Here is a 25,132-nt window from a genome sequence, read left to right as displayed (position 1 = left end):
TCCTCCTTTGAAAGCCAGATACATGATCTCATTTGCCATTGTTCCAGGGCTAAATCTAGCAAGTAGATTATTAGCATAGCATGCAGGTTTCAAATTATAGGCAAAGTGGTCTCCACACAGGAAGTAAAAAATGCTTAGGCTTCTATAGTAATTGCTTAGAATAAAGGGACAGAATTCTAAATTACCAGAACACTTGTAAATGGGGAAAACATAAAAGAAATGGCCAACATTTTCAAGAAAGTGATTGGTGCATAGCATGACCACACAATAAACTAAGTCCTGCTGCGATTCCACAATAAAACACTGGGCCCAGGCAATTTATTCTTTTAACCTGCATGCTCAGAAGTAGTTCCTAAAGTACTTTCCAGTGGTTAATTTTCTTGCATTCTTGAACCAAAGATTGCAAAGTATCTTAAAAAAGAGCAATTCCTTAATCTACACTTACTCTAAAGACAGACAATTTATTGAGCTGTGTAATCATCTCTATTATCAAATGTGCTGTGTGTGAAGTACAATTTCTCCCTATTTTGTACAGCCTTTCAGAAACAAATACTTTGATCCTCACATGACTGAAGCAGGTTGCTGACTGTGCTTTATATGCGGGAAAGGAAAGGAAAGCAATATACTTAGTTTTTTGCAAATCATCAACTACATGCCATAAATTCATACTCAAATCATAAGGTAAATGCTTAGACTTGGGGTTGCTTAACATTTTTTCCTACGAGAAGAGTTTTGTAAAGCTCCTCAAACCATCCACATTAGAAAACATTGGCGAGAGCTTGGAAGAAGAATTCTAGAAAGGTATGTTGCAAGTGTGTAAGTGCTTAAAATAGTGTGCATAGGAAGGGGGGGTATTTTGGATTTTTTTGTTTGTTTGTTTATTTTTAAAGTAGACTTGGCTGCCCTGTATATCACTGTAAGGTGACAGTGATAAGTCTATTGCTGAACATCCTAGAAGCAAAAGGAATGAAAAGCTACGGGTTGTAATTAAATTACTCCAATGGTGAAAACTGAAGCACTCACTGAGCAGAATGATGATGCAGAGCAGAATGGCAATGATGGCTCCTGTGCCAAGTCCTGCACCCACGATCCTATCCACATCCGTGCAATCTCCGTTGGAATCACACTGGCAAACCTTCACACGAAGGATGGAGATGTTGGTCTTGGGAGGATTGCCAGAATCGGTGATAATGATGGGAACTTCATAGATACCAGCTTCAAGAAACTTAATCTTTAAATGAAGCTGAGCAAAATCACCTACACCAAACAAAAAAAAATCCAAAAGGTGTGAGAGTTAATACTTAAGGTGACAAAAAACACACACAGAATGTTTTTTCAGAATGTATTTATTCCCTAATTATCTATATAAAGCAATTCACAACTATGTTGCCTCGTGAAGAATTTAATTTTTGGTTCTAGGGGCTTTTAATACCTCACTTAAACATTAAATAGCTTAAAATTACATCTAATGAGAAGATTACAAAACACATGAAATGAAGAAATGAACTTTTCATACCAGGCTTCAAAACCTGTCAACTATATACATATTTCAAACAATTAACCTATTCTTACCGTTAAGCCGGGTGATGGTCCAATTTCTCTTAATAGTCACTGGAGATAAAGGAAGATCAAAAGCAAATGGTCCAGCATTCGGATCGATGTCATAATCAAGTGCTGTGATGTTAATTGAATTGGGGTCTGGAGTTTCACAAGTCTCTGCCTCTTGAGGTAACACTTGAGGGGCATTGTCATTAATATCAAGTAAATAGATTTGCAGGGTTCCAGTTCCACTCATAGGGGGGATTCCTAAAAAGGGGGGAAAATCACAACTGATGCTGAACAATTCTCTCTGATGAATGTCAATTATGATGAAATTCTCAAGGTTTCTAGCCTTTTTCTCACTTTCACTACCTTACTCTGACAAAATCTAACACAGGATCCACACAGACTGGAGCAAGGCAATGTCTGGCTTCCCTTCTAAGGATAATTCCTGAGCTTCCAGTGCTGTTCTATAGAAGCTGAGCATGATGATAATTTATGACCTTGCCATGGATTCTCACACCTATCCCACCCTTGCTATCAGTCAGGGACAGTGCTCAGGCCCTGAGTTCAAGCCCCACGACTGGCACAAAAAAAAAAAAATCACAATCTTAGGGGTCTTGTCTTCTTAATGGAAAACCAAGGCATGTACATGGGAAAACAGAGCAGTGTTTCAAAAGTTCAAACAAAGCTATGTCTGATAACAGTCACTGACAAGTTAAGTAGGTCAGCATCATGGGCCTCGTTTTTGGAAGGAACACTATGGAAGAAAGAGGAAATATTACTGACTAGTACACTATCTGCTTAAGGAAGGATTTAGGCTGCTGTCTACATTTTTCATCTTAAACTTCTAAAATGAGTGTGTATAAGTATACACACACATACATATTTTATACATAATGGTACATACTAATGCCCAAAGTAATGCAACTAGGTAAGTATATACATACATACTATCGTATGAAGTGGGTAAGAATCTCTGCCACCCTCTCTGAGGAAGAATATATACTTCTGTGAGAGAGAATTGAAAGTACTAGGTGTTTGTAACAATATTCCAATACTACAGTGACCATTATGGTACTTGGTAGTATGAGCAATTTTTACATTTATGATCAGTAGATTAACTCTTGTAAAGGCTTTATAGATTAGGCAAATATATTGACATGTGAAACACAAGCACAGAGTCTGTTTGCCCAATTATGAGGAGCAGATCTGAGGCTGCATATCCAGTTTTTGAACTTAAGTGAAGTATATTGTCAAAGCATTCTAGCTACAGAGATTTAACGGCTCACCTGTTTATAATACCTAATATCCTTTCAATTAGAAAATGATCCAACTTAGTGAACGGGAAAGGTGGTTACAACTCATAACTGACATATATCATTATATGACTCCTTGTATCCCAGTATAATGGTTCAAGATTCATTACTTTAAGTCATACTGCTAAGGAAAGCAGCTGTATAAACAGCAAGAAATCATTAACAAAGGGACCTTAATGTGATGTTTTGAGGTACAACAGCAGAGGCTCTACACATTTGCACATAGAAAGAGGAAGGATTATTGTTTTAGCATTCTCATCAGATAAATTTTCTTCAGATTATTATCTTTTCCCTATTATTTTTATAAGAAGTGTTACATACTATGTTTTTTTAAATAGCACATCTTAACCATCAGTATAAAATCTATTTTTATTAATCACACATATTCATATCATAAAGTTAAAAATATTGTGAAATCTGAATGTTATTCTGCTATTGGTTTTTGCCAGACACCATTTTAAAAGGATTACATGTAGATGCCATTGTACTTAAGTAATAATAAAAAAATGCTGTTAGCTATAGATACCACTACATCCATTTAACAAAAGTAAATGAAGGAGGCATTTAAAATTTTATTACCAATTGTACAATTAGAAAGTACAGTCCAGGTCAGGTAAAGTTCCACAGGTCTAATTTCTGTTTTCTAAGATCTGTTTTCTAAATAATTCCATATTGTGGAAAAACTCATTTCCTATGCACTTACAAGACAGGCTCTATATTCTCATTAACCAGAATTTGGCCCCTATCATGGGGAATATATATTTAATTACATACCATTGTCAGAAGCAAGGAAAGTGGCATTATATATGTTGTTTTTCACATTTGGTGATTCGCGATCCAAAATAGCAATCGTAGTGATTTGCCCATTCACAGGATCAATTTTAAGCCAATTGGCAGGATCAGATAATTTTGTATATCTACAAAAAAGTGCAGTATATTTAATTTTTGAATATAAAATAATTTAAAGAATAAATATGAATGATAAAAGCATTACAACCAGATCTTTATCTTGCATTTCTATAATGATCTGAAATACATATTTAACACAGTATTTCTGTAGCACACAGGGAAGCACAAAACATCTGTAGTTATTTAAGAGAAGAGGCATTGCTGGGGCCAGGAGTTTGGCTTAGTGGTAGAGTGCTTGCACAGCATGCACAAAGACCTGGGTTCAGTTCCTCAGTACTACATACACAGAAAAAGCCAGAAATAGTGCAGTAGCTCAAGTGGTAGAATGCTAGCCTTGAGAAAGCCCAAGGATAGCACCTCATGCCCTGAGTTCAAGCAGAAGACGCAGAAACAGAAGCAGAAGCAGAAGCAGAAGGAAGAAGGAAGAAGAGTTCATTGGAAATGGGGGTCTCCCAGACTTTCTTGCCTGGGTTGGCTTCAAACCACAGTCCTCAGATCCTAGCCTCCTGAGTAGCTAGGATTACAGGTATGAGCCACAAATGCCCAGCTAGAATTGTGGGTTTTATATCTCATACAACTCCTAAAATGTATTACTACCTTGTCTCAGGAGAGATACCCATACAATCCTATTCCCTACTAGTATCTCTGACCCAGGACCAAATCTCACATCTTCATCCTTCGGAAGAATCTCACAGGTGTGAAACTGTACTAGCAGCTCTATCTACTTAACTGCCTTTTGTATTTCAATTTCAGATAACCAATATATATATTAGAGAAAATAAGATGTTTTAAAGAGATAAAAGCTATAGGATTCTCATACAGCTATTAATTAGCTGCTTAACTGTCTTCATTATGATGTATGGAGAAATGGAGAATATATGCAGTTATCTGCTAGCATCAGTTCAAAAAAGTTAAATAAATTATGAGCTAATTTAAAAAATTATCATCATCAGTGATGGATCATAGTCATATGGGTCATACTCTGCCAGTCATCTGCTCCCTCACCAGGAAGGATAAATTACATTTTGCTGAGGCTGGGAATCTTTACTGATACATTTTAAATGTACTGTATATGTACAGAATAAAATTAATTAGCTCTTAGATTCTTGTTTTGGCATGAGTTTTCTTCCCTGATTTAAGAAAGAGAGATAAATTTTGCAGCATATGAAAGTTCTCCATTTATTCACTATGGTACTTTTCAAGATGTGTGGTGTAAAATTACAGGATAAATAGTTCTTTTTAAATGAGAGATGGAAGAAACAAAGTTATAGAATTTTTTCTTTAAATAATGCAGACATAGAATCATTCTTATATTTGTACCTTTGCCATTGCTATATTGAGAGTTAAATTTACCAAATAATTTTAAAATATCTTGGAAAATATTTACACCTTTGGAAATTTTCCTGGGTGGTTCAGAGCTGTTGAAGCATGGTAATTAAATAAGTTCTATGCACAACAAAGACTGTAACGTAAATTCAAAAGTACCATAGAAGGCATTTCATACCTAATATTCTGTTGCATGTATCGATCTGGGTCCTGGGCAGTGAATGTTGTCAACATGGTGCCTGCATGAAGCCCTTCTTCCTGACGAATAACCTTTGGATTTGGGGCAAAATAAGGGTTTTCATTCACATCAATAACTGTAACAGACACAGTTGCAGTGGACTGAGGTGGGTGCTGAATTCCTTTGGCTAATGGCACTTGATTTTCTGCAGCAACAGTAAGTACAAACATCCTATTTGTTTCAAAGTCGATTGGCTGAAAAACAAAACGAAAAGGGGAAACCACATTTTTACAAAAATAAGAATATTTGCATTGTGCATTTTAGTCTACCAACTCCATTTCTGTGACATTAACATTTTTCATTCACCACAATTTAAAGTTCCTCTCAAGTTTCTGTGACACAAACATTTGCACAGTCAATGACTGAAATACTAATTCTAACTTATGTATATTTATAAACTATGGGTACTACTTCAAAGGTTTATGTTTACCAAAACTACACAAATCTACTTTTTGGGGGGCAGTATTTCTAAATACTTGATATTCTTTATAAATAGAACTGTTAACAAAAATAATAGATAATGTTTAGTCATATAAAAATGTGAGGATTGGTGGCTCATGCCTGTAATCTAACTACTCAGGAAGCTGAGATCTGAGAATCAATGTTCAAAGCCAGCCCAGGCACAAAGTGACCTGAGACTCTTATCTCCAATTAACCTCCAGAAAAGGGGACGTGGGGCTTGGCTCAATAGTAGGGCAGTAGTCTTGAGCTGAAGAGCTCAGGGATAGTGCCCAGGCTGAGTTCATGACCCACAAAAAAAAAAAAAAAGTGAGGATCTACATTCAAAACATTGGTTCAAAGACCATGCCCCATCTTGAAAAATTTACCAGCTAATGATAAATTTAAAAAAACCAAAACAGGCAGTGTGATCTGTTTTCCAAAGCGAAGTGTTCCCATTCAGACACATCTTTCATAACCTGAAATACACATTTTGAAGTAAAATGTATACACATGAGTATGCATGTGTGTACAAACACATACTTTTAAAAATTAAGAGCTGCTGAGCACTGGTGGTACATGCCTGTAATATTAGCTACTCAGGAGCCTGAGATCTAAGCAGCACAGTTCGAACCTAGCCCAATATGGAAAGTCTATGAGACACTTGTCCAATTAACCACCACAATGCTGAAAGTAGAGCTGTAGGGCAAGTGGTAGAGAGTTAGCTTTGCCCAAAATAGCTCAGGGACAGAACACTGGTCCGGATTTCAAGCCCCAGTACTGAACATAAAAAAGCGTTTCTAGGTGGAAGGAGTTTTATTTTTTTGATCACTTTTAACAGTTTATAAAAGCCCTGAATCAAAGAACAAAACTTCATATGGATCAATGCACACAAAATACTTCATGTAAATATTAACTTCCAAAGTTCTACTCAATCTTGCTTTCACTAGACTGTCACAAGTCCAGTGATCAGAGTGGACTTTCACCACTTTTCATTTCTCTTATCCACCTTTCAGTGAAGATTTAAACAGGCATTACTTTTCAAGAAGAGCAGGAAAGAAAGGGCACACAAAGCCTTCATACCATGGCTGGTAACCTAAGAAACAGATGATCATGAAAAAGTCATATTATCAGAATAAACTATGTTTCTTAATCTCAAATCTTCAAGTACAAAGTTTTCTTTTATAAAGTCTCAATTCAAGGTCTCTGTTTTAAGTTTTTAAAGTAAGGCATGAAAGTAGCCAGAAAATAAGATTTTTATAATACTTCAGGCAGGTCTCTCAGCCACATAAATTCTCCCTGATGTCATATGGTAAACACTATGAGCAAGTCCTTTGAGTGTATAAAGGTCATTGCCCACAAAAGTGCTATGACTTGTATGAAGTCATCAAGTTCCACATTCTATGTAAGGAATCCAAGCTTCACACAGGTCTAATAACTGGCCATGGTCTAACAAATATCATAGCAGAGGTGGCATTTGAGCAAAGCATGCTGGGGGTTTTTCAGCATTACTCTATTATTTGTTTAGGAAATTGTTCAATTCACGTAGGTCAGCATCTAATTCTTAGCAGTATATCTACATGTACATCTCTCTAAAGCCAACAAGTAGTTTCACTTACGGATCATGTATGTTTTGATGAGAGGCAAAGTAGGAAATAAACTTCTATCAGTTGGTTAAAAGGAAAGACATTAACTTGGACGGTATTTTACATTATAACTGAACATTCATTTTCTGTAAAAATGTTTACTTTGCACCCAGTAGTGAGTTGTTTTGTCTGAACCTTTTAATAATTAAGAATTAGAAAGCTGGGCACTGGTGGCTTACACCTGTAAACCTGGCTACTCAGGAGGCTGAAATCTGAGGATTGCTAGTCAAAGCCAGCCTGAGCTCAAAAGTCTGTGAGACTCCTTATCTCCAATTAACCACCAGAAAACTGGAAGTGATACTGTGACTCAAGTGGTAGAAAGCTAGCCTTTGAAGAGCTCAAAGACAGTGCCCAGGTCCAGAGTTCAAGCATCATTATCACCACCAACAACAAAAAAGGGAATTAGAAGAATCAGTTTCTTAAAATATTAAGATTACATTAAAAGCTACCATTCAATGAAAATCCTAAAAAAAGTTGGTTCTCCTCAAATCTATTCATTCTATTTAATTTCTGTAATACCTTTACTTCCTTCACTACCCATCAAAAGCCCAATAGTTGTAGAAACAAGGCTTGCAGATATGGAACACAGTTCTTAGTAGCTCTCAAATGATGACCAAAACCTCAGAAAGTGATAGATTGCTAATGAATCAACTTCATCAACATCACTGAGACTGGAGGCCTTTACTCAAATTAGTAAATCTGTCTGATCTGATTTTAATCAGTACATATACAATGCTATAACATATAACTCACTAAACAGATATAAAATCCAGATTTAGAGAAGCTTGACAGAGAAAGTACTCAAATTCAAAAACATAAAAAAAGAGGGTACGCCCTGGTTACTGTTGAGCTTCTGTTGAAGGGTAAAGGAACACTTTCTTTCTTTTTTTAAATTTTTTTATTGTCGGGTAATGTATAGAGGGGTTACAGTTACATTCACCAGGGGGTGCACTAACACTTACTTTCACTACGGTGACTAATCCATCATTGCTGTTTGGGTCAGTCTGAATGGCGAACCGCCCTGTGGGGTCTCCACCACTGATTCTATACACAGCATTCCAAGCTGGCGTGTGAGGCTGATCCTTATCTGTCACTGTTAGATTGGCAACGATGACATCCACTCTGTTCTCAGGGACTTCACCATAGAACTATAAGAAAGACAAACCTCCATCAGAGAAGTGAAGGACAAAATGGCTCGATCACACCACCCTCAATTTGCCACCCCATGAAGTCTTTATTCTCTACTCTAAATGAAGACACTAGCACTAGAAGTAATCAGGGCATTTGTGTCTGACTTTAAAATACTATAAAACTTTTCAAAAAAAAAAAAAGTAGCATGATTCAGGCTTGTGTAGTTTATGCACCTGAAAATGTTTATAGGAATCTTGTTACAACAGGATTTCTTCTAGGAAGTATAATTTAATGTCTTCAACAGTGGTCTTAGAGTACACCAGGAAGGAACCAAAGTACTCAGATATCTGCTTTAAAGCTCCAGGGACAGAAACGTATGAGTCAGTAGTCATTCGACTATTGGGTTAAGCAACTTGGATTTAATGCGCTTCTTATTCATGACAAAACTCAGTTGTGCACAGGTACAGTTAAAGTTCTTTGAGCAAGGAAGTGTGCTTACCGTCATGGCAGTAAACTCTGGAGGATTGTCATTGACATCTGTCACTGTAATGACGGCGGTGGCTGTGTTAGAAAGGCCATACGTGGGATTACCTTCCATATCTGTAGCTTGAATTATTAGCGTGTACTGTTGCACTTTCTAAAAAGACATAAAGACAGCAACTTCAATGAAACTAATTCCTCATGAAGACATAACAGTTGTCTGTAAATGGCTCTTTATTATCCACGGCAAGCACAACATCGTTTATTCTGATTAACATTTACTTGAAATTTCCCAAGTGGAGTTTACTTTAACTTAAGAAGCATGGGTCTGGTCCTTGTCTAAGGAGATTTAAGTGTGTATAATTCCCTTCAACTCACAGGAAAGAACTACTGCAGATGTGTGAAACTCACAGCTAAGCTAAACCTCCGTGTCTTTTCAACCTCTTCCTTTCCTCCACAAGATTGTAATCAAGCACTCAAATCTTTAGCTTTACATTTACTCTCTCGTACTTTAATTTCTGCGCATAGTAAAGAAAAGAAGCAGAGCAGAAGGAAGTATATTTAATTCACAAAGTATACACAATTCCTTTTATGCATTCCTATGTACATTCTTCTTTCTGTTGTAACAAGGTGGACTCAATATTTCCCTCTAATTTCCATTAGCTCCAATTATCCAAAGCTATAACAAGAGTCCTTAGAAAAAACAGCCAAAACCTCATTAAAGGGGTTATGTTTCTATCACTGGTCCTCAACCATAACAGATACTGAATGGTTGTATATTTTGTGGGCTGGCATTTAGATAGAGCACATAGTTTAAATCACAGTTCCAGCATATATTTACATGTGAGCTATTTACTGAACGTTTGTACATGTTTCTCACCAGATAGGCATCCAACATTCAAATTATAGATTGACTGTTTTAAAAGGGAGATGAACTCAGCTGGATCTAAGACAATTTAAAGATGTTACTTAAGACTAAATAAAAAGAAAAAAAGCCTTGAGATTGAGAAATCTATAGCACAAAACTTGACAAGGTTTTGTAGTAGAAAAACTAAAACAAACAGTAACTAAAATCAGTGGAAATGTTTGTGGAAATTGGCACAGATTAAAAAAAAAAACTACAGATCATTTTTGTGAATGTTAAACCATTCCAAACAACAAATCTCATTTCTTCATACAAAACAAAGCAACTGTCACTGAAAAGTGTGGTTTCCCTGGATCCTAAATATAGCTGACATTATGAATGGCCATTCTCAAGGGATTTCTGAAGCTAGCATAGAACAGACACAAATTGTAGCTTTTGATTTAGTTGTTAGAGGGAAGGGCAAGGAAAAGAAAGGAGTGGGAGGAAAAACCAAACATCACACATCAGATTTTAAGACTCTGTCCACCCAAATGCCAATCTCTAGCAGTTATTTATTTTAGGGCTTTTCATTTCTTTTTTGTCTTCCTAGAAAAGAAAATACCACATTTTTTAAAGTTAAAAAAATACAAAGGAATGGAACTGGCTGAACCATCCTACGTTTTCCTAACCAACCACACATAACTGTAATGTGTAAGTGGGCTGCAATATTTCTCAATGTTTTCCTTTCTCTACCAAGAGTGTCAGTACAGTTTAGTGAGGCAAGAGCTTCAATTCAGCCTCCCCAATAAAAAGTAGGAAAACAAAAATTTGTGGTGACTACTGAAGTGCCATTTTGTTAGCTACTAGTTATGATTTCTAGTTATAGTTTTTTTCTTTTGTTGTGGATATGTATGCATGTGTGCAAGGATTACAGCTTAAACTCAGGACAGATAATTTACTCAAGGCTGGTGGTGTTCTACCACTTGAGCAAAAGAATTTCTAATTTCAGCTTTTTTAATTTTATGTGATTACTTGGAGATAATCTCACAGATTTTCCTGCTCAGATCTAAGCCTCTGAGTCTCTGAGTATTGTATAGGAGAGAAAGAGAGACAGAGGGAGGGAAGAGAAAGAGAAGAGACAAAGGAAAGAGAGGGGGTTATAAGAAAAGGGGAAATAGGAAGAATCATAATAAGAAAAGGGGAAATATTAGAGAGGAAAAATCTGGTTATTTTTTAAAAAAAACATATCAATATTATTTTCTTATAAGAATTTTAAAATTATATAATCATGATGCACACCATTTTGTATTAAGCTGAAATACTGGGATCTGCAGCTTAACTGGAAATTTCGTATCATGTACGTGAACTCTTTATGTTTTTAACACAAAATTTCTATTTCTGAAACACAATATATAATCTTTTTTAAATGTTATTTTCCAGGTGATGTATCGAGGGGTTAGTTACATATGTAGGGTAATGAGTATACTTCTTGTCTGTCATTGTTCGACAATCCCCTTCAAATCTCCAGTTCTCTATCAACCAGATGATTGTGCCCTACCAGAGATCGTTTTTAGTTATTACAATCTGAAGAGTGTGACTGTCATCTGTTGAAAAGGCAGGCATTCTTGGATGGGATAGACTCTTACAAGAAACAATTACCTACTCCAAAATGTCAGAAATGCCATGGTTGAGAACCTTAGCCCAGAATATTTAATCCTTTACTCTGAGCCAGCCAGGGATGACTTCTGAAAATCCTTGAGGATGAGAGGTTTGGGGACTCAGGAATATACATCACCTGTGTCTCCAGTGTCCATGGCTGTGTGGTCATACTGTATGCCTGCTCTTGCTCAGTGTCTCAGTATGTGTCTGCTCTTGCTCAGTGTCTCAGTATGTGTGCATGTTTGCAAGCACACACACACACACACACACACACACTTTCTTCAAGCACACGCTCACACACACACACACACACACACACACACACACACACACACACACACACTTTCCTCTCCCTGGAGACATCTGGCTTGCTTATGTTTGTATCCCTGATACACAGTACAGTGTCCAACAGAGGAAGCCAGTAAAGAACGCTTTTGACTTCCTGACTGGAAGAGTAAATGAAGGAGAAATTTGCAGAGTTGTATTATCTTATAAACATCATTCCTAGCTATGGAAAAATCATCCTTTTATTTACATTTACGTATTAAACCTTATACAAGAATATAATAAACTAGCTCACTATTTCCCAAACTGCAGAGATTCCTACAGATTCTTCTTAATTCTGCCCTATCTGATTTTTCCATACCACGAGTCACTTGTGATTTATCTTTAACTCCCTTTTAAAGCTTGATAAAGCTACCATGAACTGAAGTAGTCATTTGCCATAAGTATAACTGTATATAAATACCAATTTTAGTGGGTTCTGCTTAATAGGGTAGTATCTAAAAACCTTGGTGTTTCTTGTTCCTACATGAACAAACTGAAACCTAATCTACTGTGTAGCACAGTATTAGGGTTAAAGAGCCCATATTGAAGACACGGAAGCAATTTCACAGTATGCAAGAGTTAATGCATTTTAGTGGATTATGATATAATATAATCTGCAGAGATGGCAAAGTTGGAGCCATCATAGAAAACAAGAAAGACAGTAGAAAACAAAAGAATTACTAAGCCAAGAAAATAGGAAGTTATCATTCTTTTTTTTACCATGAGAAAAGTTATAACAGGAATAACCATACATGAAGCAAATGCCATTTCCTAGGGCAATGAGGAAAACGATGTGCACTGAGCTTCATGTGTCATCCTACAGAATCCAACCATCAGCCTCACGAAACACCTCACATTATTATTCTGTTTACAGATGCAAGAGTTGAGGCTATAGATCAATGAAAGTCAAACAGCCCACTGAACTCACAGAGCCAAAATTAAAAATTAGTGGAGGATTGGTGGGCAATTTGTCCAATGAAGACAGAAAACAAGCATGAAGTGAAGTTGAAGAAGGACAAGAATAGTTACCACTAAGTATTGTAACAAGAACAGAGGTATAAATAAAATGAACCATTTTGAAGAGTCGATAACATAATACGCATAGATTTAGGTTTGGAGGATCTGAAGCACAGAGGTATTTTTTTGTAACCTTTGAGAAAATTAAGAAGCTGAGTTTAGGTAAGCATTTTAATGATTAAGATTGCCATCACTTAAAAGTATATTATGGGTCAACAACAATGAAATTACTTCTGACAAAAAGAAAACTGTGAATTCTAATAGAAATAAAGTAATTTTGAGACTGTGCAAGGCCTGAAAAGTCAAAGTAATTTATCCTTGGCTTCAGACAGAATTACCATAAACCATCCAGGATAGATATTTTTTTTCTGTTAAATGACTTTCAGCAAAGGAAGGTTTTCCATAATTTCCTCTAGTAACTCATTGTTGTGTTTAATAATTTCACTGTCAAAAAGCAATTTCTCATATCTTCTCTATCCATGACTATAGTTTCAAGTCTATTTCTGCATTAGTATTATTGAGGGGTGGCAAATGGCTTCATTTTCCAATGGAAGATACACTTAACTGCAATTACAGCTCCACTTCATGCTTTCATCCCCTAAACTAAATACAGTCTCTGATTATCAAATATGGCGAGTTTGCTTTAGAAAAAATGCATTTTGTTTCTACAGAATTCTTTCTTGCTATAAAACAGCCACAGTAAATGTGATAGAAATATTATTAGATATCGTGGGATGAAGGCCCTTTTCTTCCAATGAAAGTGTAAATGAAAGAGCAATATTAGGATTGTGAACTAAGCTGAATCTACTTGGGTCTATGAGCAAACTGGCACTCAAGAAAGACTATTGAAAAATAACTCCTAATCTCATAAAATAGGGCATCCATGCTGAGTTTATTGACCTATAAGAACAGTATTTCATACTGTAATAGAAAAATTGAAAAGACATACATGTTCTGAATATCACTGAACTAAAAGTATAACTGCAAGAATGAAACTCATTTCAACAATCTCTGATGCAAAACACTGTGAGGAAAAGAATCGACAGGCAGAAACTAATATGTACAATGCAACAAGCACACATCTAACTCCTAAGTAAACCTCTCAGTTAAATAGTGAATAAAATAATTTTGATTGGCTCATATTGCTTTATTATAGTGCTTCTAGCACTATTGTGTGTATATAATTAATTGTAATAGCAATGTTTTCTTCGATCCAATGCTAGCTAGTATAGCAAATAAAGTGTCAAAAAACCCACTTCCAAAAGCCTTATCAATAACATTTATTGCATTGGGTGTAATGTTTCTTTTTGACATGCATAATCTGAGGTCTCAGCCAGAAATCTGCAAAGCACAAATCTCTATGAGATACCACTTGGATAATTCACTCTAACAATACTTATGGATAGTCCAAATAATGACCTTGAGAATCTGTAGGAAAATGATCAGGACACAGAATAGAGAAATGAGAAAGAACATAGCATGGAATATCTCATGGAAGCTGAATACTCAACAAATGATCGGTGCAGAACTCGAGTTAGTGCATAGAGAACTGGAAGATTCAACAGAAATAAAAGAGTAGAAGAAATCATGTGACAACAGCACAGACATGAACCAGAAACAAGTAGTCAACCTGTAAGCTGGATGCTTACTGGTATAGAACACACCAAAATACGGCAGAAATATGGCTATCTACCATATATAACTTTAAGTTCTTGTCAGAATCAACACAGTTATTAGCATTTAAATCTGTTAAAGTAACTACTTGATTACTAGTAGTAATAAAGCAAGAAATCTCCTTGTACTATGTAAACCAGGCTATCCACAAAGGCTCCCAAAACACCCAAACATGCATAGATCTTGCAGGCTCTTAAAAGTACAAATGTTAAAAACTCATGACAAAAGGACATGAGACTCTCATCTCCAATTAACCTCTAGAAAACGGTAAGAAGGGCTTGGCTCAGGGTAAGGGCTTGAGCTAAAGAGCTCAGGGACAACACTCAGGCCAAGGGTCAGGGTGGTAGCCTTGAGCTGAAGAGCTCCTAGACAGCGCCCCGGCTGAGTTCAAGCCCCATGACCGCCCCCCCCAACACACACAAAGTAATAATAAAAGCTAAACATAATAGGGCAGAGTATTATGAAAATTAGTATGTGAAAAATAATGTAGCTATATTATTAACTGGGATTAAAGAATATATATATATATTACATATAAATATACACACATAAAACATATAAAATCACCTTTAAGATTCAAAACAAACTCAAATGCAGATTTTGGTATGCTTACTTCTCGATCCAGTCCAGCTGCCACTGTGATAATGTCTCCAGTTTCATTGTTGATTGTAAACATGTTGGGTGATGGGGTGCTTGGAGCCTGGGACAGGATTCTGTACCTCAGCATCCCATTTAGGGCATTGGGATCATCAGCATCAATTGCAGTTACGGTCATCACATAGGTCCCTAGAGACAGCGAACAGGAAAAATGAACACTTGAACCTTCATTACAGATCACCCACAAATAGGAGAGTATGTTGTACTCCATCTCATACTAGCATTTAGAAGTCAAGTTTTCTCATTTGCTCAGCTGGTGCTGGCACTTTAGCTGCTGTTCCATCAAGGGGTTTTGCCCATTATTTTGTGGATACTGTCAGAGTTTTCTATCTGGGCTGGCTTCAAAACTACATCCTCCATAGTTCAGCCTTTTAAGAGCTAGGATTATAGGCATGAACCGCTGGTACCTGGGTCACAATTTTGACAGATATCATTTCTACATGCTTCTTTTTCCAAAACATTTTCCACATCTACATGTTTGCTTACTTGTTATTTCTGTCTCGTACTAAAATTTAAGTTCATATAGGGCAGACACTTGCTTATCATTCCTATACACAGTAAGGCACAGGACCAAGCACAAAGCATCTGCTTTACCATTCATTATGGAACGAATGGATGAATGAGTGTTTTTTTTTTTTTAAGTATATTTCCAAACGTTGAACCGAAGTAGTGAGAACAGCTTAGTTTGAGTCAAGGTCCATAATCCTACCAGTATTTCAACAGAAGTTATTTTTAGACTGCATGAAATACACTCATGAAATATCTTTACTTTGAGTTATCTATAGTCTTTTATTTATGGGAGGCTCACATGTAAATTTATGGCCAAATAAATGAATAGAGCCTGTTTTGAACACTATCTGGGAAACTGTATATTTTATAAAGTCTGAAACAATAAAAAGAAAGAAAAAGAAGAAATGGTTCGAAAGAAACAGACCTTTGGTAGCAAAAAGAAGCCTAAGGTTAAACTATTTTTGGAATATTTGTATAATATATTTTAGTGCAGACATATTTAACATGCCAAGTTTTTTAATATATTTTTATTGTAATTAATAAAAGGGTTACATGATATTTGCCAGATAGAAGGTGCATTAATTCACATACATTGATATCCTTTCACATGTCTTGGTCCCCATTACCCTCCCCCCACCTCCCCATCTTGGTTTTCCCCCCTTCCCTATCCAATTTCAAATAACCAAATACAAATATAGCCAATATATCAGATAACAAAGTGAGATACTGTAACAATATGAGATAGCCAAGGGACAGCAAAAGAGATGAGAGATAACATAGTACATTAAGGACAACAATCATTCATTAAATGGCTTTTGTTTCAATATCCTGGAGGTCCTTCCAATTAGCTTCACACTATATGGTCTTATGTATCAAGGTTTTGCTCTATTGCAGATCTCTGCTAGTAAAGCCCAAGGTTTCTACTGATTGTGACAAATGTGGGAAACCATTGAGCCTAAGTTCATTTGAGTCTGGCTGACTTCACTTAATATGATTTTTTCTAAGTCTTTCTATTTCCTAACAAATGGGGTGATGTCGTTTTTTCTGACAGCAGCATAGAATTCCATTGTGTACAAATACCACAACTTGTTGATCCACTCATCAACTGAGGGACATCTAGGTTAACATGCCAAGTTTTATAATATGGATGGGAACACTTCTGTAAAGGTATCTCAGCAAAGAGCCACAGTTTCTTGAGCATCCTTCCAGCTCTCCCTCCCACACCTGTCCTCTTCTGACGTTATAAAGAAGCATACTTGGATCAAGAAAAAAAAATTGTTTATGGTACAGTTGCTAATTTCTATAAATTTATCTCAAAGAAAGGATAGCTAGCTACATTTTCCTATATAGATGACCATTTAATGCCATTTTAAATGCAGAGGCTTTATAAAATACAAACTATGCAATATAGCTCATTGAATCCTCTAAGCATCAACTCTTCTCAGGAAAGCTTCCTGACTATCTTGTCCACTAGACATGTTTAAATAGGCTTCTCAGGCTTAGCTAGTCTACCGGGACTGAAGACTTCAATGTTTTCAGTGCAAGGACCTGAAATGTTATTCAAATACCACTGTTCTAATGGGAAGAATCTTCCAGCAAGTGTTCTTTCTAGGCCAGGCCTCCTTTCCTTTCGCTAGCTGAAAAGAGGGCAGCAGAGGACATCAGAGTCCTATTCAAGTCAGTGTCCAGTGTAGCTAGAGGGCAGCAGTCACAGCTGTCACCAGCTTCTGACTGGTGCTGGCTTTTCCTTTGCCACCTGTTCCCAGAAACATGGGTCTTCAAGGCAGTTGGGCTTTCATTCCTGCTTTGTCTCCTGTGATCAAATATGTCCTTCACAAACAGAAAGGCTTTTTTACTTGTTTTCAAGTTTCTCTGTCTTTATCAACTGGAGCACAAGGAAAGGTTCTTACAGATTCTATGATAGGGAGTGTGGAATATATTATTTTCAAAGATGAGGAAAATAGAAATGTGTGCAATTAAAAAGGATATTTCCTGTTTTCACTTTTCAATCTATTCTTTTCCCATTAGTCACCTCACCTTTGCTCAATAAGCATTATGGCTAAAATAAAATGACAATAAAAGGCTTGCACCATTTTTCTTTTGTAGTTTGCATGACAGTGTCAGCTTATACAACATGTAGTTAGGTCATCTCTCAATTATTATCTGCCAACTTACCAGGCTTTGATCCTTCAGGAACGGTCCCATTCCAAACCTGGTGCAAGAACTCAGGTCTGTTGTCATTCATGTCAATGACATTGATGACAATGTCAATGGGATTCTCCACCTGATTGCCATTAATATCTACTGCATGTGCCCTTAGCTGCAAAAGTAGCCAGAAAATATACTTAAGAGATACAATGAAGTAATGAATGGATTCAGAGTTCAAAAGCAAAATAAAACCTGAGTAGCCACATAAACAGGGCAGGTAGAACAGCATCATATCCAGGGATCAAGCAACTTTAATTCATTCAGTCTAACACCAAAGGGTAAGATTGGAATGACTGGCATTTGAAGATAAGGAAACAAGAGTTTCAGAATATGAGGTACCCCATGGTGGTACATGGCTGCTCTCTCTATTGACAGATCTGAGATACAAAGCCAGTTCTGTCCTGATCCAAACTTTTTGTTTTATTAACCAAATATACAGGATAGAGTCATGATATTCCCACAGAGCACTTACAAAAATCCAGAGAACAGAACAGAAACAAAAATTAAGTATGCACAGAAAGTATTCACATACTGCTCTTTTTAAATTGCAAACTCATTCACAAACATTAAAAATACATGAGCATCTAAGGTGGCTGTTCTCTATGGCTGTAGCTCTCAATGTGAGAAGCATGCTTTTGAGGAGTTTTATTATTTTTCTTTTTAAACACATGTAGTAACTTAGTTATTCTTGGCAGACTATCTGTAAAGTTTTTACATCTGGCAAATAGATTTTTTTTCCTTCTTTTTTCCAGCGTAGTGTTAATGTTCCATGAACTGTCTCTTATTAACTAGAATGTTGACAAAGTTTTCTTCTTGCGCCTGATCCTGTTGGCTAAGTAGGATGTGTCTCATCACATTGATAACAAAGCACCAACGTGTTACTGTTTGTTTAGAGATTATTAAACACAGGGCACAATATAAATGTTATTTTTTCTTTTCAATACCTACAGGGATGGTTTATGTTTCCCTTGTCACATTTAGTATATTATATTCAATAAAGGTATTTTTAATGCCAAATCTAAATTATAATGACACGAAATATGGAATCTTAATACTGGCAATTCTGTAACTAATTCCATTTTGCTTTCAGCATCAGTTTGTTAATGGGGAAGTAGCAAGCTTTGGAAGAATGAAAGTTTATTCCAAAACTGACTTCAATATATTCATTTCCTGTACTTTTAACTATACAAGTTCAGTGAGAAATTACAGAAAATGACAATGGATTTTTCATATTGCTCTTATTTATATTTACAAATCAGAGAGTAGTCCATCTGGAAACTGTATTAGTACTATGTGCTAACTTAATCAGGTTTCTCCACTGATGCCATGCAGTCTGGAGTCTAGCATGAAGAAGGCTTATTTCTTTGTCTGTACTTTAGAGCAATATGAAATACTGTTACAATAACCTGTCCTTCAAGAATTTTGAAATAATGGGCTGATACATAATCAAGGCTTTCAGAAGAGATAATATTGAGAAGTGCTCAGAAATGAACACACTGTCAATCTTTACGTGCTTGTCTGTTCAGATACAGAGGAATTTACTGTAGTCTTTCAAAAATGCGCAATTTTCAATGCTTGCCCAAATACAAAATTCAGTAAATATCAGTAAATATCAGTAACAAGAAGTTAGTAGGAAACACATGAGAACATAGATGAAATTTTGATGATTAAGTGTCAGTACATCTAAGAGCAGCTGGTGTTAGGATACCAGGCTCGCCATTATGGAAAGCAAAGAGAATATTAATTCGTCTCCTTTTTAGTAAAATCACTCCTTACAGATTAAAATTGTCAATGGAGAGATGAACAACTCCTAGATTATTCCTAGAGAACTCAAATACATGACAAAATTCTTAAATGAATTTTACAATGCAAAACCTATGTTATAAAAGCAGGCGTCAGTGGCTCATGCCTATAATTCTAACTACGTAGGAGGCTGAGATCTAACAATTGTGCTTTGAAGCCAAGGGCATGAACATCTATTAGACCCTCCTTTCCATGAAATCACCAGAAAGCTGCAAGTGGATCTATGGCTCAAGTGGTAAAGCACTAGCCTTGGGCACAAAAGCTCAGGGACAGAACTCAGGCTCTGGGCTTAAGCTCCAGGCCTGGTACTCACATACCAGCAAAACACTATGTTTTACTATAAAACAAATGTAAGCAATATTTACTAACAGAGAGAGGTAATGATAACAGATGGGCGAGAACAAGCTATGCTTCAGGAAAGAATTCATGTGTTTCCTAGGGAGGCTTTCTTAAATCATGATGATCACTCTACATAATGTCTAGCTAGGACAGCTGTGGTTCCAGGCTACCCTGGAGAAAATGTTAGTAAGATACCATCTCCACCAACAAGCTGGGTAGCCTGGAACCACAATTTTCTCAACTCTTTCTCTAAATCACTAGCATTATAGACAATCCATCCACAAAAGATTCTCTGCAACAGAAAGAAAAATAAACACTCCAAAAGAAAATTCAATGTAGTAGTAAAAGATTAGGGGATGCTATTTAGTTAGATACATGACACTGATTATGATGTTGGTGCTTTCATATATTTTTACATGGAACAATTTCTATCCTATTCCTATATAGAATTCCTATATTCCTATATTCCTATATTGTACATATTTTACAGAGATACATCTAAAGGTAAGCATGACATCTAAACAGTGCAGGAATTTTTGCCAATCTGCCCCCTCACTTTTTCTCTATTTCCTCTCAGCATAATTTCATTCTTACCAAGAGCATCCATCAATTTTACAAAATCTTTAAAAATTATTTAAATAGGTCAAAAGGCTATAGATCAACTTCTGGTGTACAAACACCTGTCGTCAAAGGCTTTAGTGATATGAGGCTTTGGTAAATTCCATACACATTCAGATATAGATTTATTGGAAGACTGAAACCTTACATGAAATCGAGCTATCAACTCCCGGTCCAGAGGCTTTGTCACAGACAGCTGTCCTGAGATGGGATTGATAATGAAGATTCCAGTCGGAGGCTGGTCAGCTCCTGGCCCCGTTACACTGTACCGAAGTGAGAGATTTGTATCTCTATCAGACCTGATCTGAGGATCAAGAAAACAATCACATTAAATGAGAGAATAAATGAGCTCATTAGAGACAGGGCATGCCATACTTCATGCCCTTGTTCAGTGATAAATTTGCTCCATGTCTTCCTACCCTGCCAAAGAAACTCTCCCAGGTCTGCCTCCTCTTCTTTGCTGGTGACAGGATATAGAAAGAGATGTCACTTATTGCCAGCAAGACTGAGCAACACTGTCATCTTAAAAAAAAAAAAAAGTGCAACATACTTGATCCTGGCATTTTCTTTTTAGCAAACCACAGCATTATTTTTTTTCTTTATCCCCAAAGCCATTTTTTTTCTACAGAGTTCAACATGGAGGGTTCCACGTATGACAGGTACCTTCCACGGTGTGTGCTGTGAGAGGGGAGATTGGAGACACACGAAAACACTGGTGGGTTCATGAATTTTCACACCCAAGAAGCATTATCATCTTGTGTCTACTACCTGGGGAGTTGCACAAATGACCATCCCAAGAGATAACAAAAGAAAATAAAGATGTTTTCTGCAAACTATAGAAAAATCAACCTATAATAATTTACCTATACAAAAAATGCTTGCCTAGCATGCATGAAGACCCGGGTTCGATTCCTCGGTACCACATACATAGAAAAAAGCCGGAAGTGGTGCTGAGGCTCAAGTGGTAGAGCTCTAGGCTTGAGAAAGTCCAAGGATAGTGCTCAGGCCCTGAGCTCAAGCCCAGGACTGGCAAAAAAAAAAACAAAAATAGTTTTTGTGCCTACAGGCCTTAACTACTGATGTCTTAAAAACACACACACACACACACAAAAGGGCTGGGAGTTTGGTCTCACGGTAGAGTGCTTGCCTAGCATGCACAAAGACCTAGGTTCGATTCCTCGGTACCTCATACACTGAAAAAAAAAGTCGGAAGTGGTGCTGTGGCTCAAGTGGTAGAGTGCTGGCCTTAAGGAAAGCCCAAGGACAGTGCTCAGGCCCTGAGTTCAAGCTCCAGGACTGGCAAACACACACAAACACACACACACACACACACACACACACACGCGCGCGCGCATGCACATGCATACACACACAAATATATACATAAAATGCAAAAACATTTCCAACATAAAGGTATTTCTATCATATCAAACATATACTTGCTATTTTACAAGGAAAAAAAATTAATCTAATTACCCTAACAAGCTCTTGAGGAAAAGGTCCTCTGGAGTTCTCAGGCAAGTTGATAGGAGGGATCACCCAGTCTCTCTTCTGTCTTTGTAGGTGGCCACTGTGCTTGGTGAATTGTCTGGGAAATACTATTTCTTGAATTTCATGTGACTCCTTTGCATTAAAATACAACAAGACATTTCTTAGTACTAGGAAAAGCATTTTCTAACAGAATGACAATATTAATGGGTACCTGTTAGTGTGAGAACAATGTTTCATCATAAGTAAAAAAAAAAACAACTCTATGCTATTGTTTTCCTATCCTCCTCCCTTATCGCAACACTAAAAAATGGAGGATTTTTTTTGGAGGGTGGCTGCACTATTAATTGAAAAACTGAATATTTAATTTATTATATGTTTCAGTTGTGTAAACTACTGGCAATTTCTATAAACCATCTTAGATAATAGTTAATATTATGCTAAATTGAATAGTGCCCTTTTATATATTTCTCATTAGTTTAAACCACAGTTCAGGTAATATGCTCCTGTACATTAAATTTAGATCTTGATGTGCTCAAATATAATTTGAGTTCCATAGAAGTTTAATGCACACTGCTAAAGAATGTCTCAAATATTTATGACCCTATTAAATCCCACCGAATTAATGCTGTAATTATTCTAAACCTATGTCAGTCGTGATGAATGCTGTGAATGACCCACTTTGCACGCTAGGTATTAATCTCTGCTATATGTCAACATTTTCTTCTGTTTCCCCCCAAATCTGCAGACACTTTAGCCTTTAGCTCTTGCTGCTTCTGTGAAATATCCAAGTTGATATTAGTTTGCCAGAACACAGAGAGTCAACAATAGCAGCCGCAACTCCATTTCACTTTCTCACTACATACACAAATGGCAAGATTCCCTTTAACAGTTAATAGATTAACAAATTAAATCTCACAAGTTGATACCACAACAGTAGTATAAGAGAAAAAGAATATATTTTCTTCTGTTATACTCATTCATTTCTGGTTCTGGGTGCATATATCATAGTTATAATTAAATACCAGAAACAAAAACATGTGTTCTTGTCTGTCCATACAATAAATACACAAGATAGAATTTCTAAATTCATAAAACCACGGGCTTCTAAATATCTAAACAAATTAATTCAAAGAGCTTGGATATTTAGAGATAATACCATAGCTTTTGAAAGAACTTATCTTGTTTAAAATTCCTAGTATACTGACTTAAAATAAGTGCTCAATAATTGTGCATTGAATTGAACAGGAGTGCTAGACTAGATATCTCATTCATTTTAGTTCTTAGCAAAGCGAGTATATCACTTCTAAATGTCAAACCAGTAGTATAGATAATTCATACTTCTCCATTTGTTTGTTAAGAAACAAAACTAAACTCAATACTTACGGCTAAAAATGCATCCCTATCACAGTAAATCTGTACTTCCTATCCACTAAATTTGACTGATGATGTCTTGCAAAGAAATGTTTGTTTTGTGGTTTTACTTAAAGGCTTTTAAAGATCCTAAGAAATTTAAAAGAAACTACCCCTAATGTAAATTATGAACCTTAAAACATTAAAAAAAAACCCTTTCCAAATGTAATTTACTGTTGATTACTAAATAATTGGCCTAAGTATAGCACATTAAAAACACAAGAAAATATTAGAGGGGGCTCAAGTTGATAAAGATTCAAATACTAGCCACCCACTGACATGACATGAAGCTAGTATATAATGAGTGTTCATGTCTGATTTTTACACAATTCCTCCAAAGCCATATTTGGATATGATACCTTGGCAGATTCCTCTACAAAGGTGGGCTTGAGGCTCAATTTTACCGCCATTTGCCATTTCTCCTGGGTCTCTTGGTCTTGGGCATATATTAGGAACTTGGCCTGCTCAGAAGAGAGTGGAAAGCTTCTCAGGGCATATACCATGCCATTTTCATCCACCTTGAAGTCTGCTGGCTCACTGCTTTCATACTGTACTTTCCTTTTGCCATTGCAGTTGCTGAAATTCACTGTAAAAATAACAAGTAGATAAACCTAATTATAGCATGAAGGCAAACACAATGAATATCAAAGCTTATACAAAATGTACGTTAAATCACAAAACACAGTCAAAAGAAACATATAAATTTTATTTTCATACTAGGAAAGGCCTTTTTGTAACACACACACACACACACACACACACACACACACACACACACACCCCAACAGTCAGCATCCTCTATGTGCTAGTTTTGTCTGAGGTTTCAGCCAACCTCAGCCAACTACAGACTGGATATATTCTTAAATATTACATGTGTACTGACGCATTGAACATACACAGAATTTTTCCTGTTCATCATTCCCTACACAAGAAGTTGGAGATATTTACATAGCATTTACATTGCATTAGGCATTAGAAGAAATTATGTGCATTACATATGGTCCTCAGATCTCAGCCTTCAGAGTAGCTAAAATGGCAGGCATGAGCCACTGATACCTGGCTTCAAAATAAAATTTTAATGTAAAAACACAGATTTTGTGACTCAGAGTAAGGAATAAAAAGCTGGGTGCCAGTAGCTCATGCCAGTATTTCTTACCCTGGAAGTTGAAGTCAAAACCCACCTAAGCAGGAATGTCCATGAGACACTTAGCTCCAAAAAGTAGAGTTGTGGCTGACATGATAAAGTGCAAACCTTTACCAAAAGCTAAGGGAAGAATTCTAGATCCTGAGTGAAAGACAAAAATGATTTCAGTGCATTATCTTTGATTTCATATGCATTGTTTTAAGGTTAGAAAATTTGGTTCTTTCTTAAATGCGGTATCATTTAATATCAATGTGGCAACAGACAACAAAAACCAAATCATGTATATATGAATGGAGAATGAATATGTATTTATGAAAACAGAATAGACAAAATAAAATAAAAACACTCTTAAAATGTTCTTTATGGAAGATTATTTCTTAGCAGTCTTTACTCATTTTTTGAGAA

The 25,132-nt window shown here is 36.3% G+C and overlaps 1 protein-coding gene across 1 annotated transcript in view; it reads right to left on the bottom strand.

Moving 5' to 3' along the window:
- The window catches only part of Cdh2 (cadherin 2), a 217,408-nt gene that overhangs the window by 32,675 nt on the left and 159,601 nt on the right, over positions 1 to 25,132 (bottom strand). Inside the window, exons 3-13 of the mRNA XM_090353296.1 lie at positions 23,943 to 24,169; positions 22,159 to 22,305; positions 20,831 to 20,986; positions 17,890 to 18,034; positions 15,161 to 15,333; positions 9,046 to 9,183; positions 8,378 to 8,563; positions 5,272 to 5,525; positions 3,633 to 3,775; positions 1,573 to 1,806; positions 1,024 to 1,257 (exon numbers count right to left, since the gene is read on the bottom strand). Coding sequence (XP_090209422.1) covers positions 1,024 to 1,257; positions 1,573 to 1,806; positions 3,633 to 3,775; positions 5,272 to 5,525; positions 8,378 to 8,563; positions 9,046 to 9,183; positions 15,161 to 15,333; positions 17,890 to 18,034; positions 20,831 to 20,986; positions 22,159 to 22,305; positions 23,943 to 24,169 — 2,037 coding nt within the window. The remainder of the gene's footprint in view (positions 1 to 1,023; positions 1,258 to 1,572; positions 1,807 to 3,632; positions 3,776 to 5,271; positions 5,526 to 8,377; positions 8,564 to 9,045; positions 9,184 to 15,160; positions 15,334 to 17,889; positions 18,035 to 20,830; positions 20,987 to 22,158; positions 22,306 to 23,942; positions 24,170 to 25,132) is intronic.

This window comes from Megascapheus bottae, chromosome 19 (assembly GCF_031878675.1).
Source record: "Megascapheus bottae isolate mThoBot1 chromosome 19, mThoBot2.hap1, whole genome shotgun sequence".
In the NCBI taxonomy this organism is placed as follows: domain Eukaryota; kingdom Metazoa; phylum Chordata; class Mammalia; order Rodentia; family Geomyidae; genus Megascapheus; species Megascapheus bottae.
Note: the sequence above shows the minus strand (reverse complement) of the source record. Positions and strands in the feature narration are given on the sequence as shown.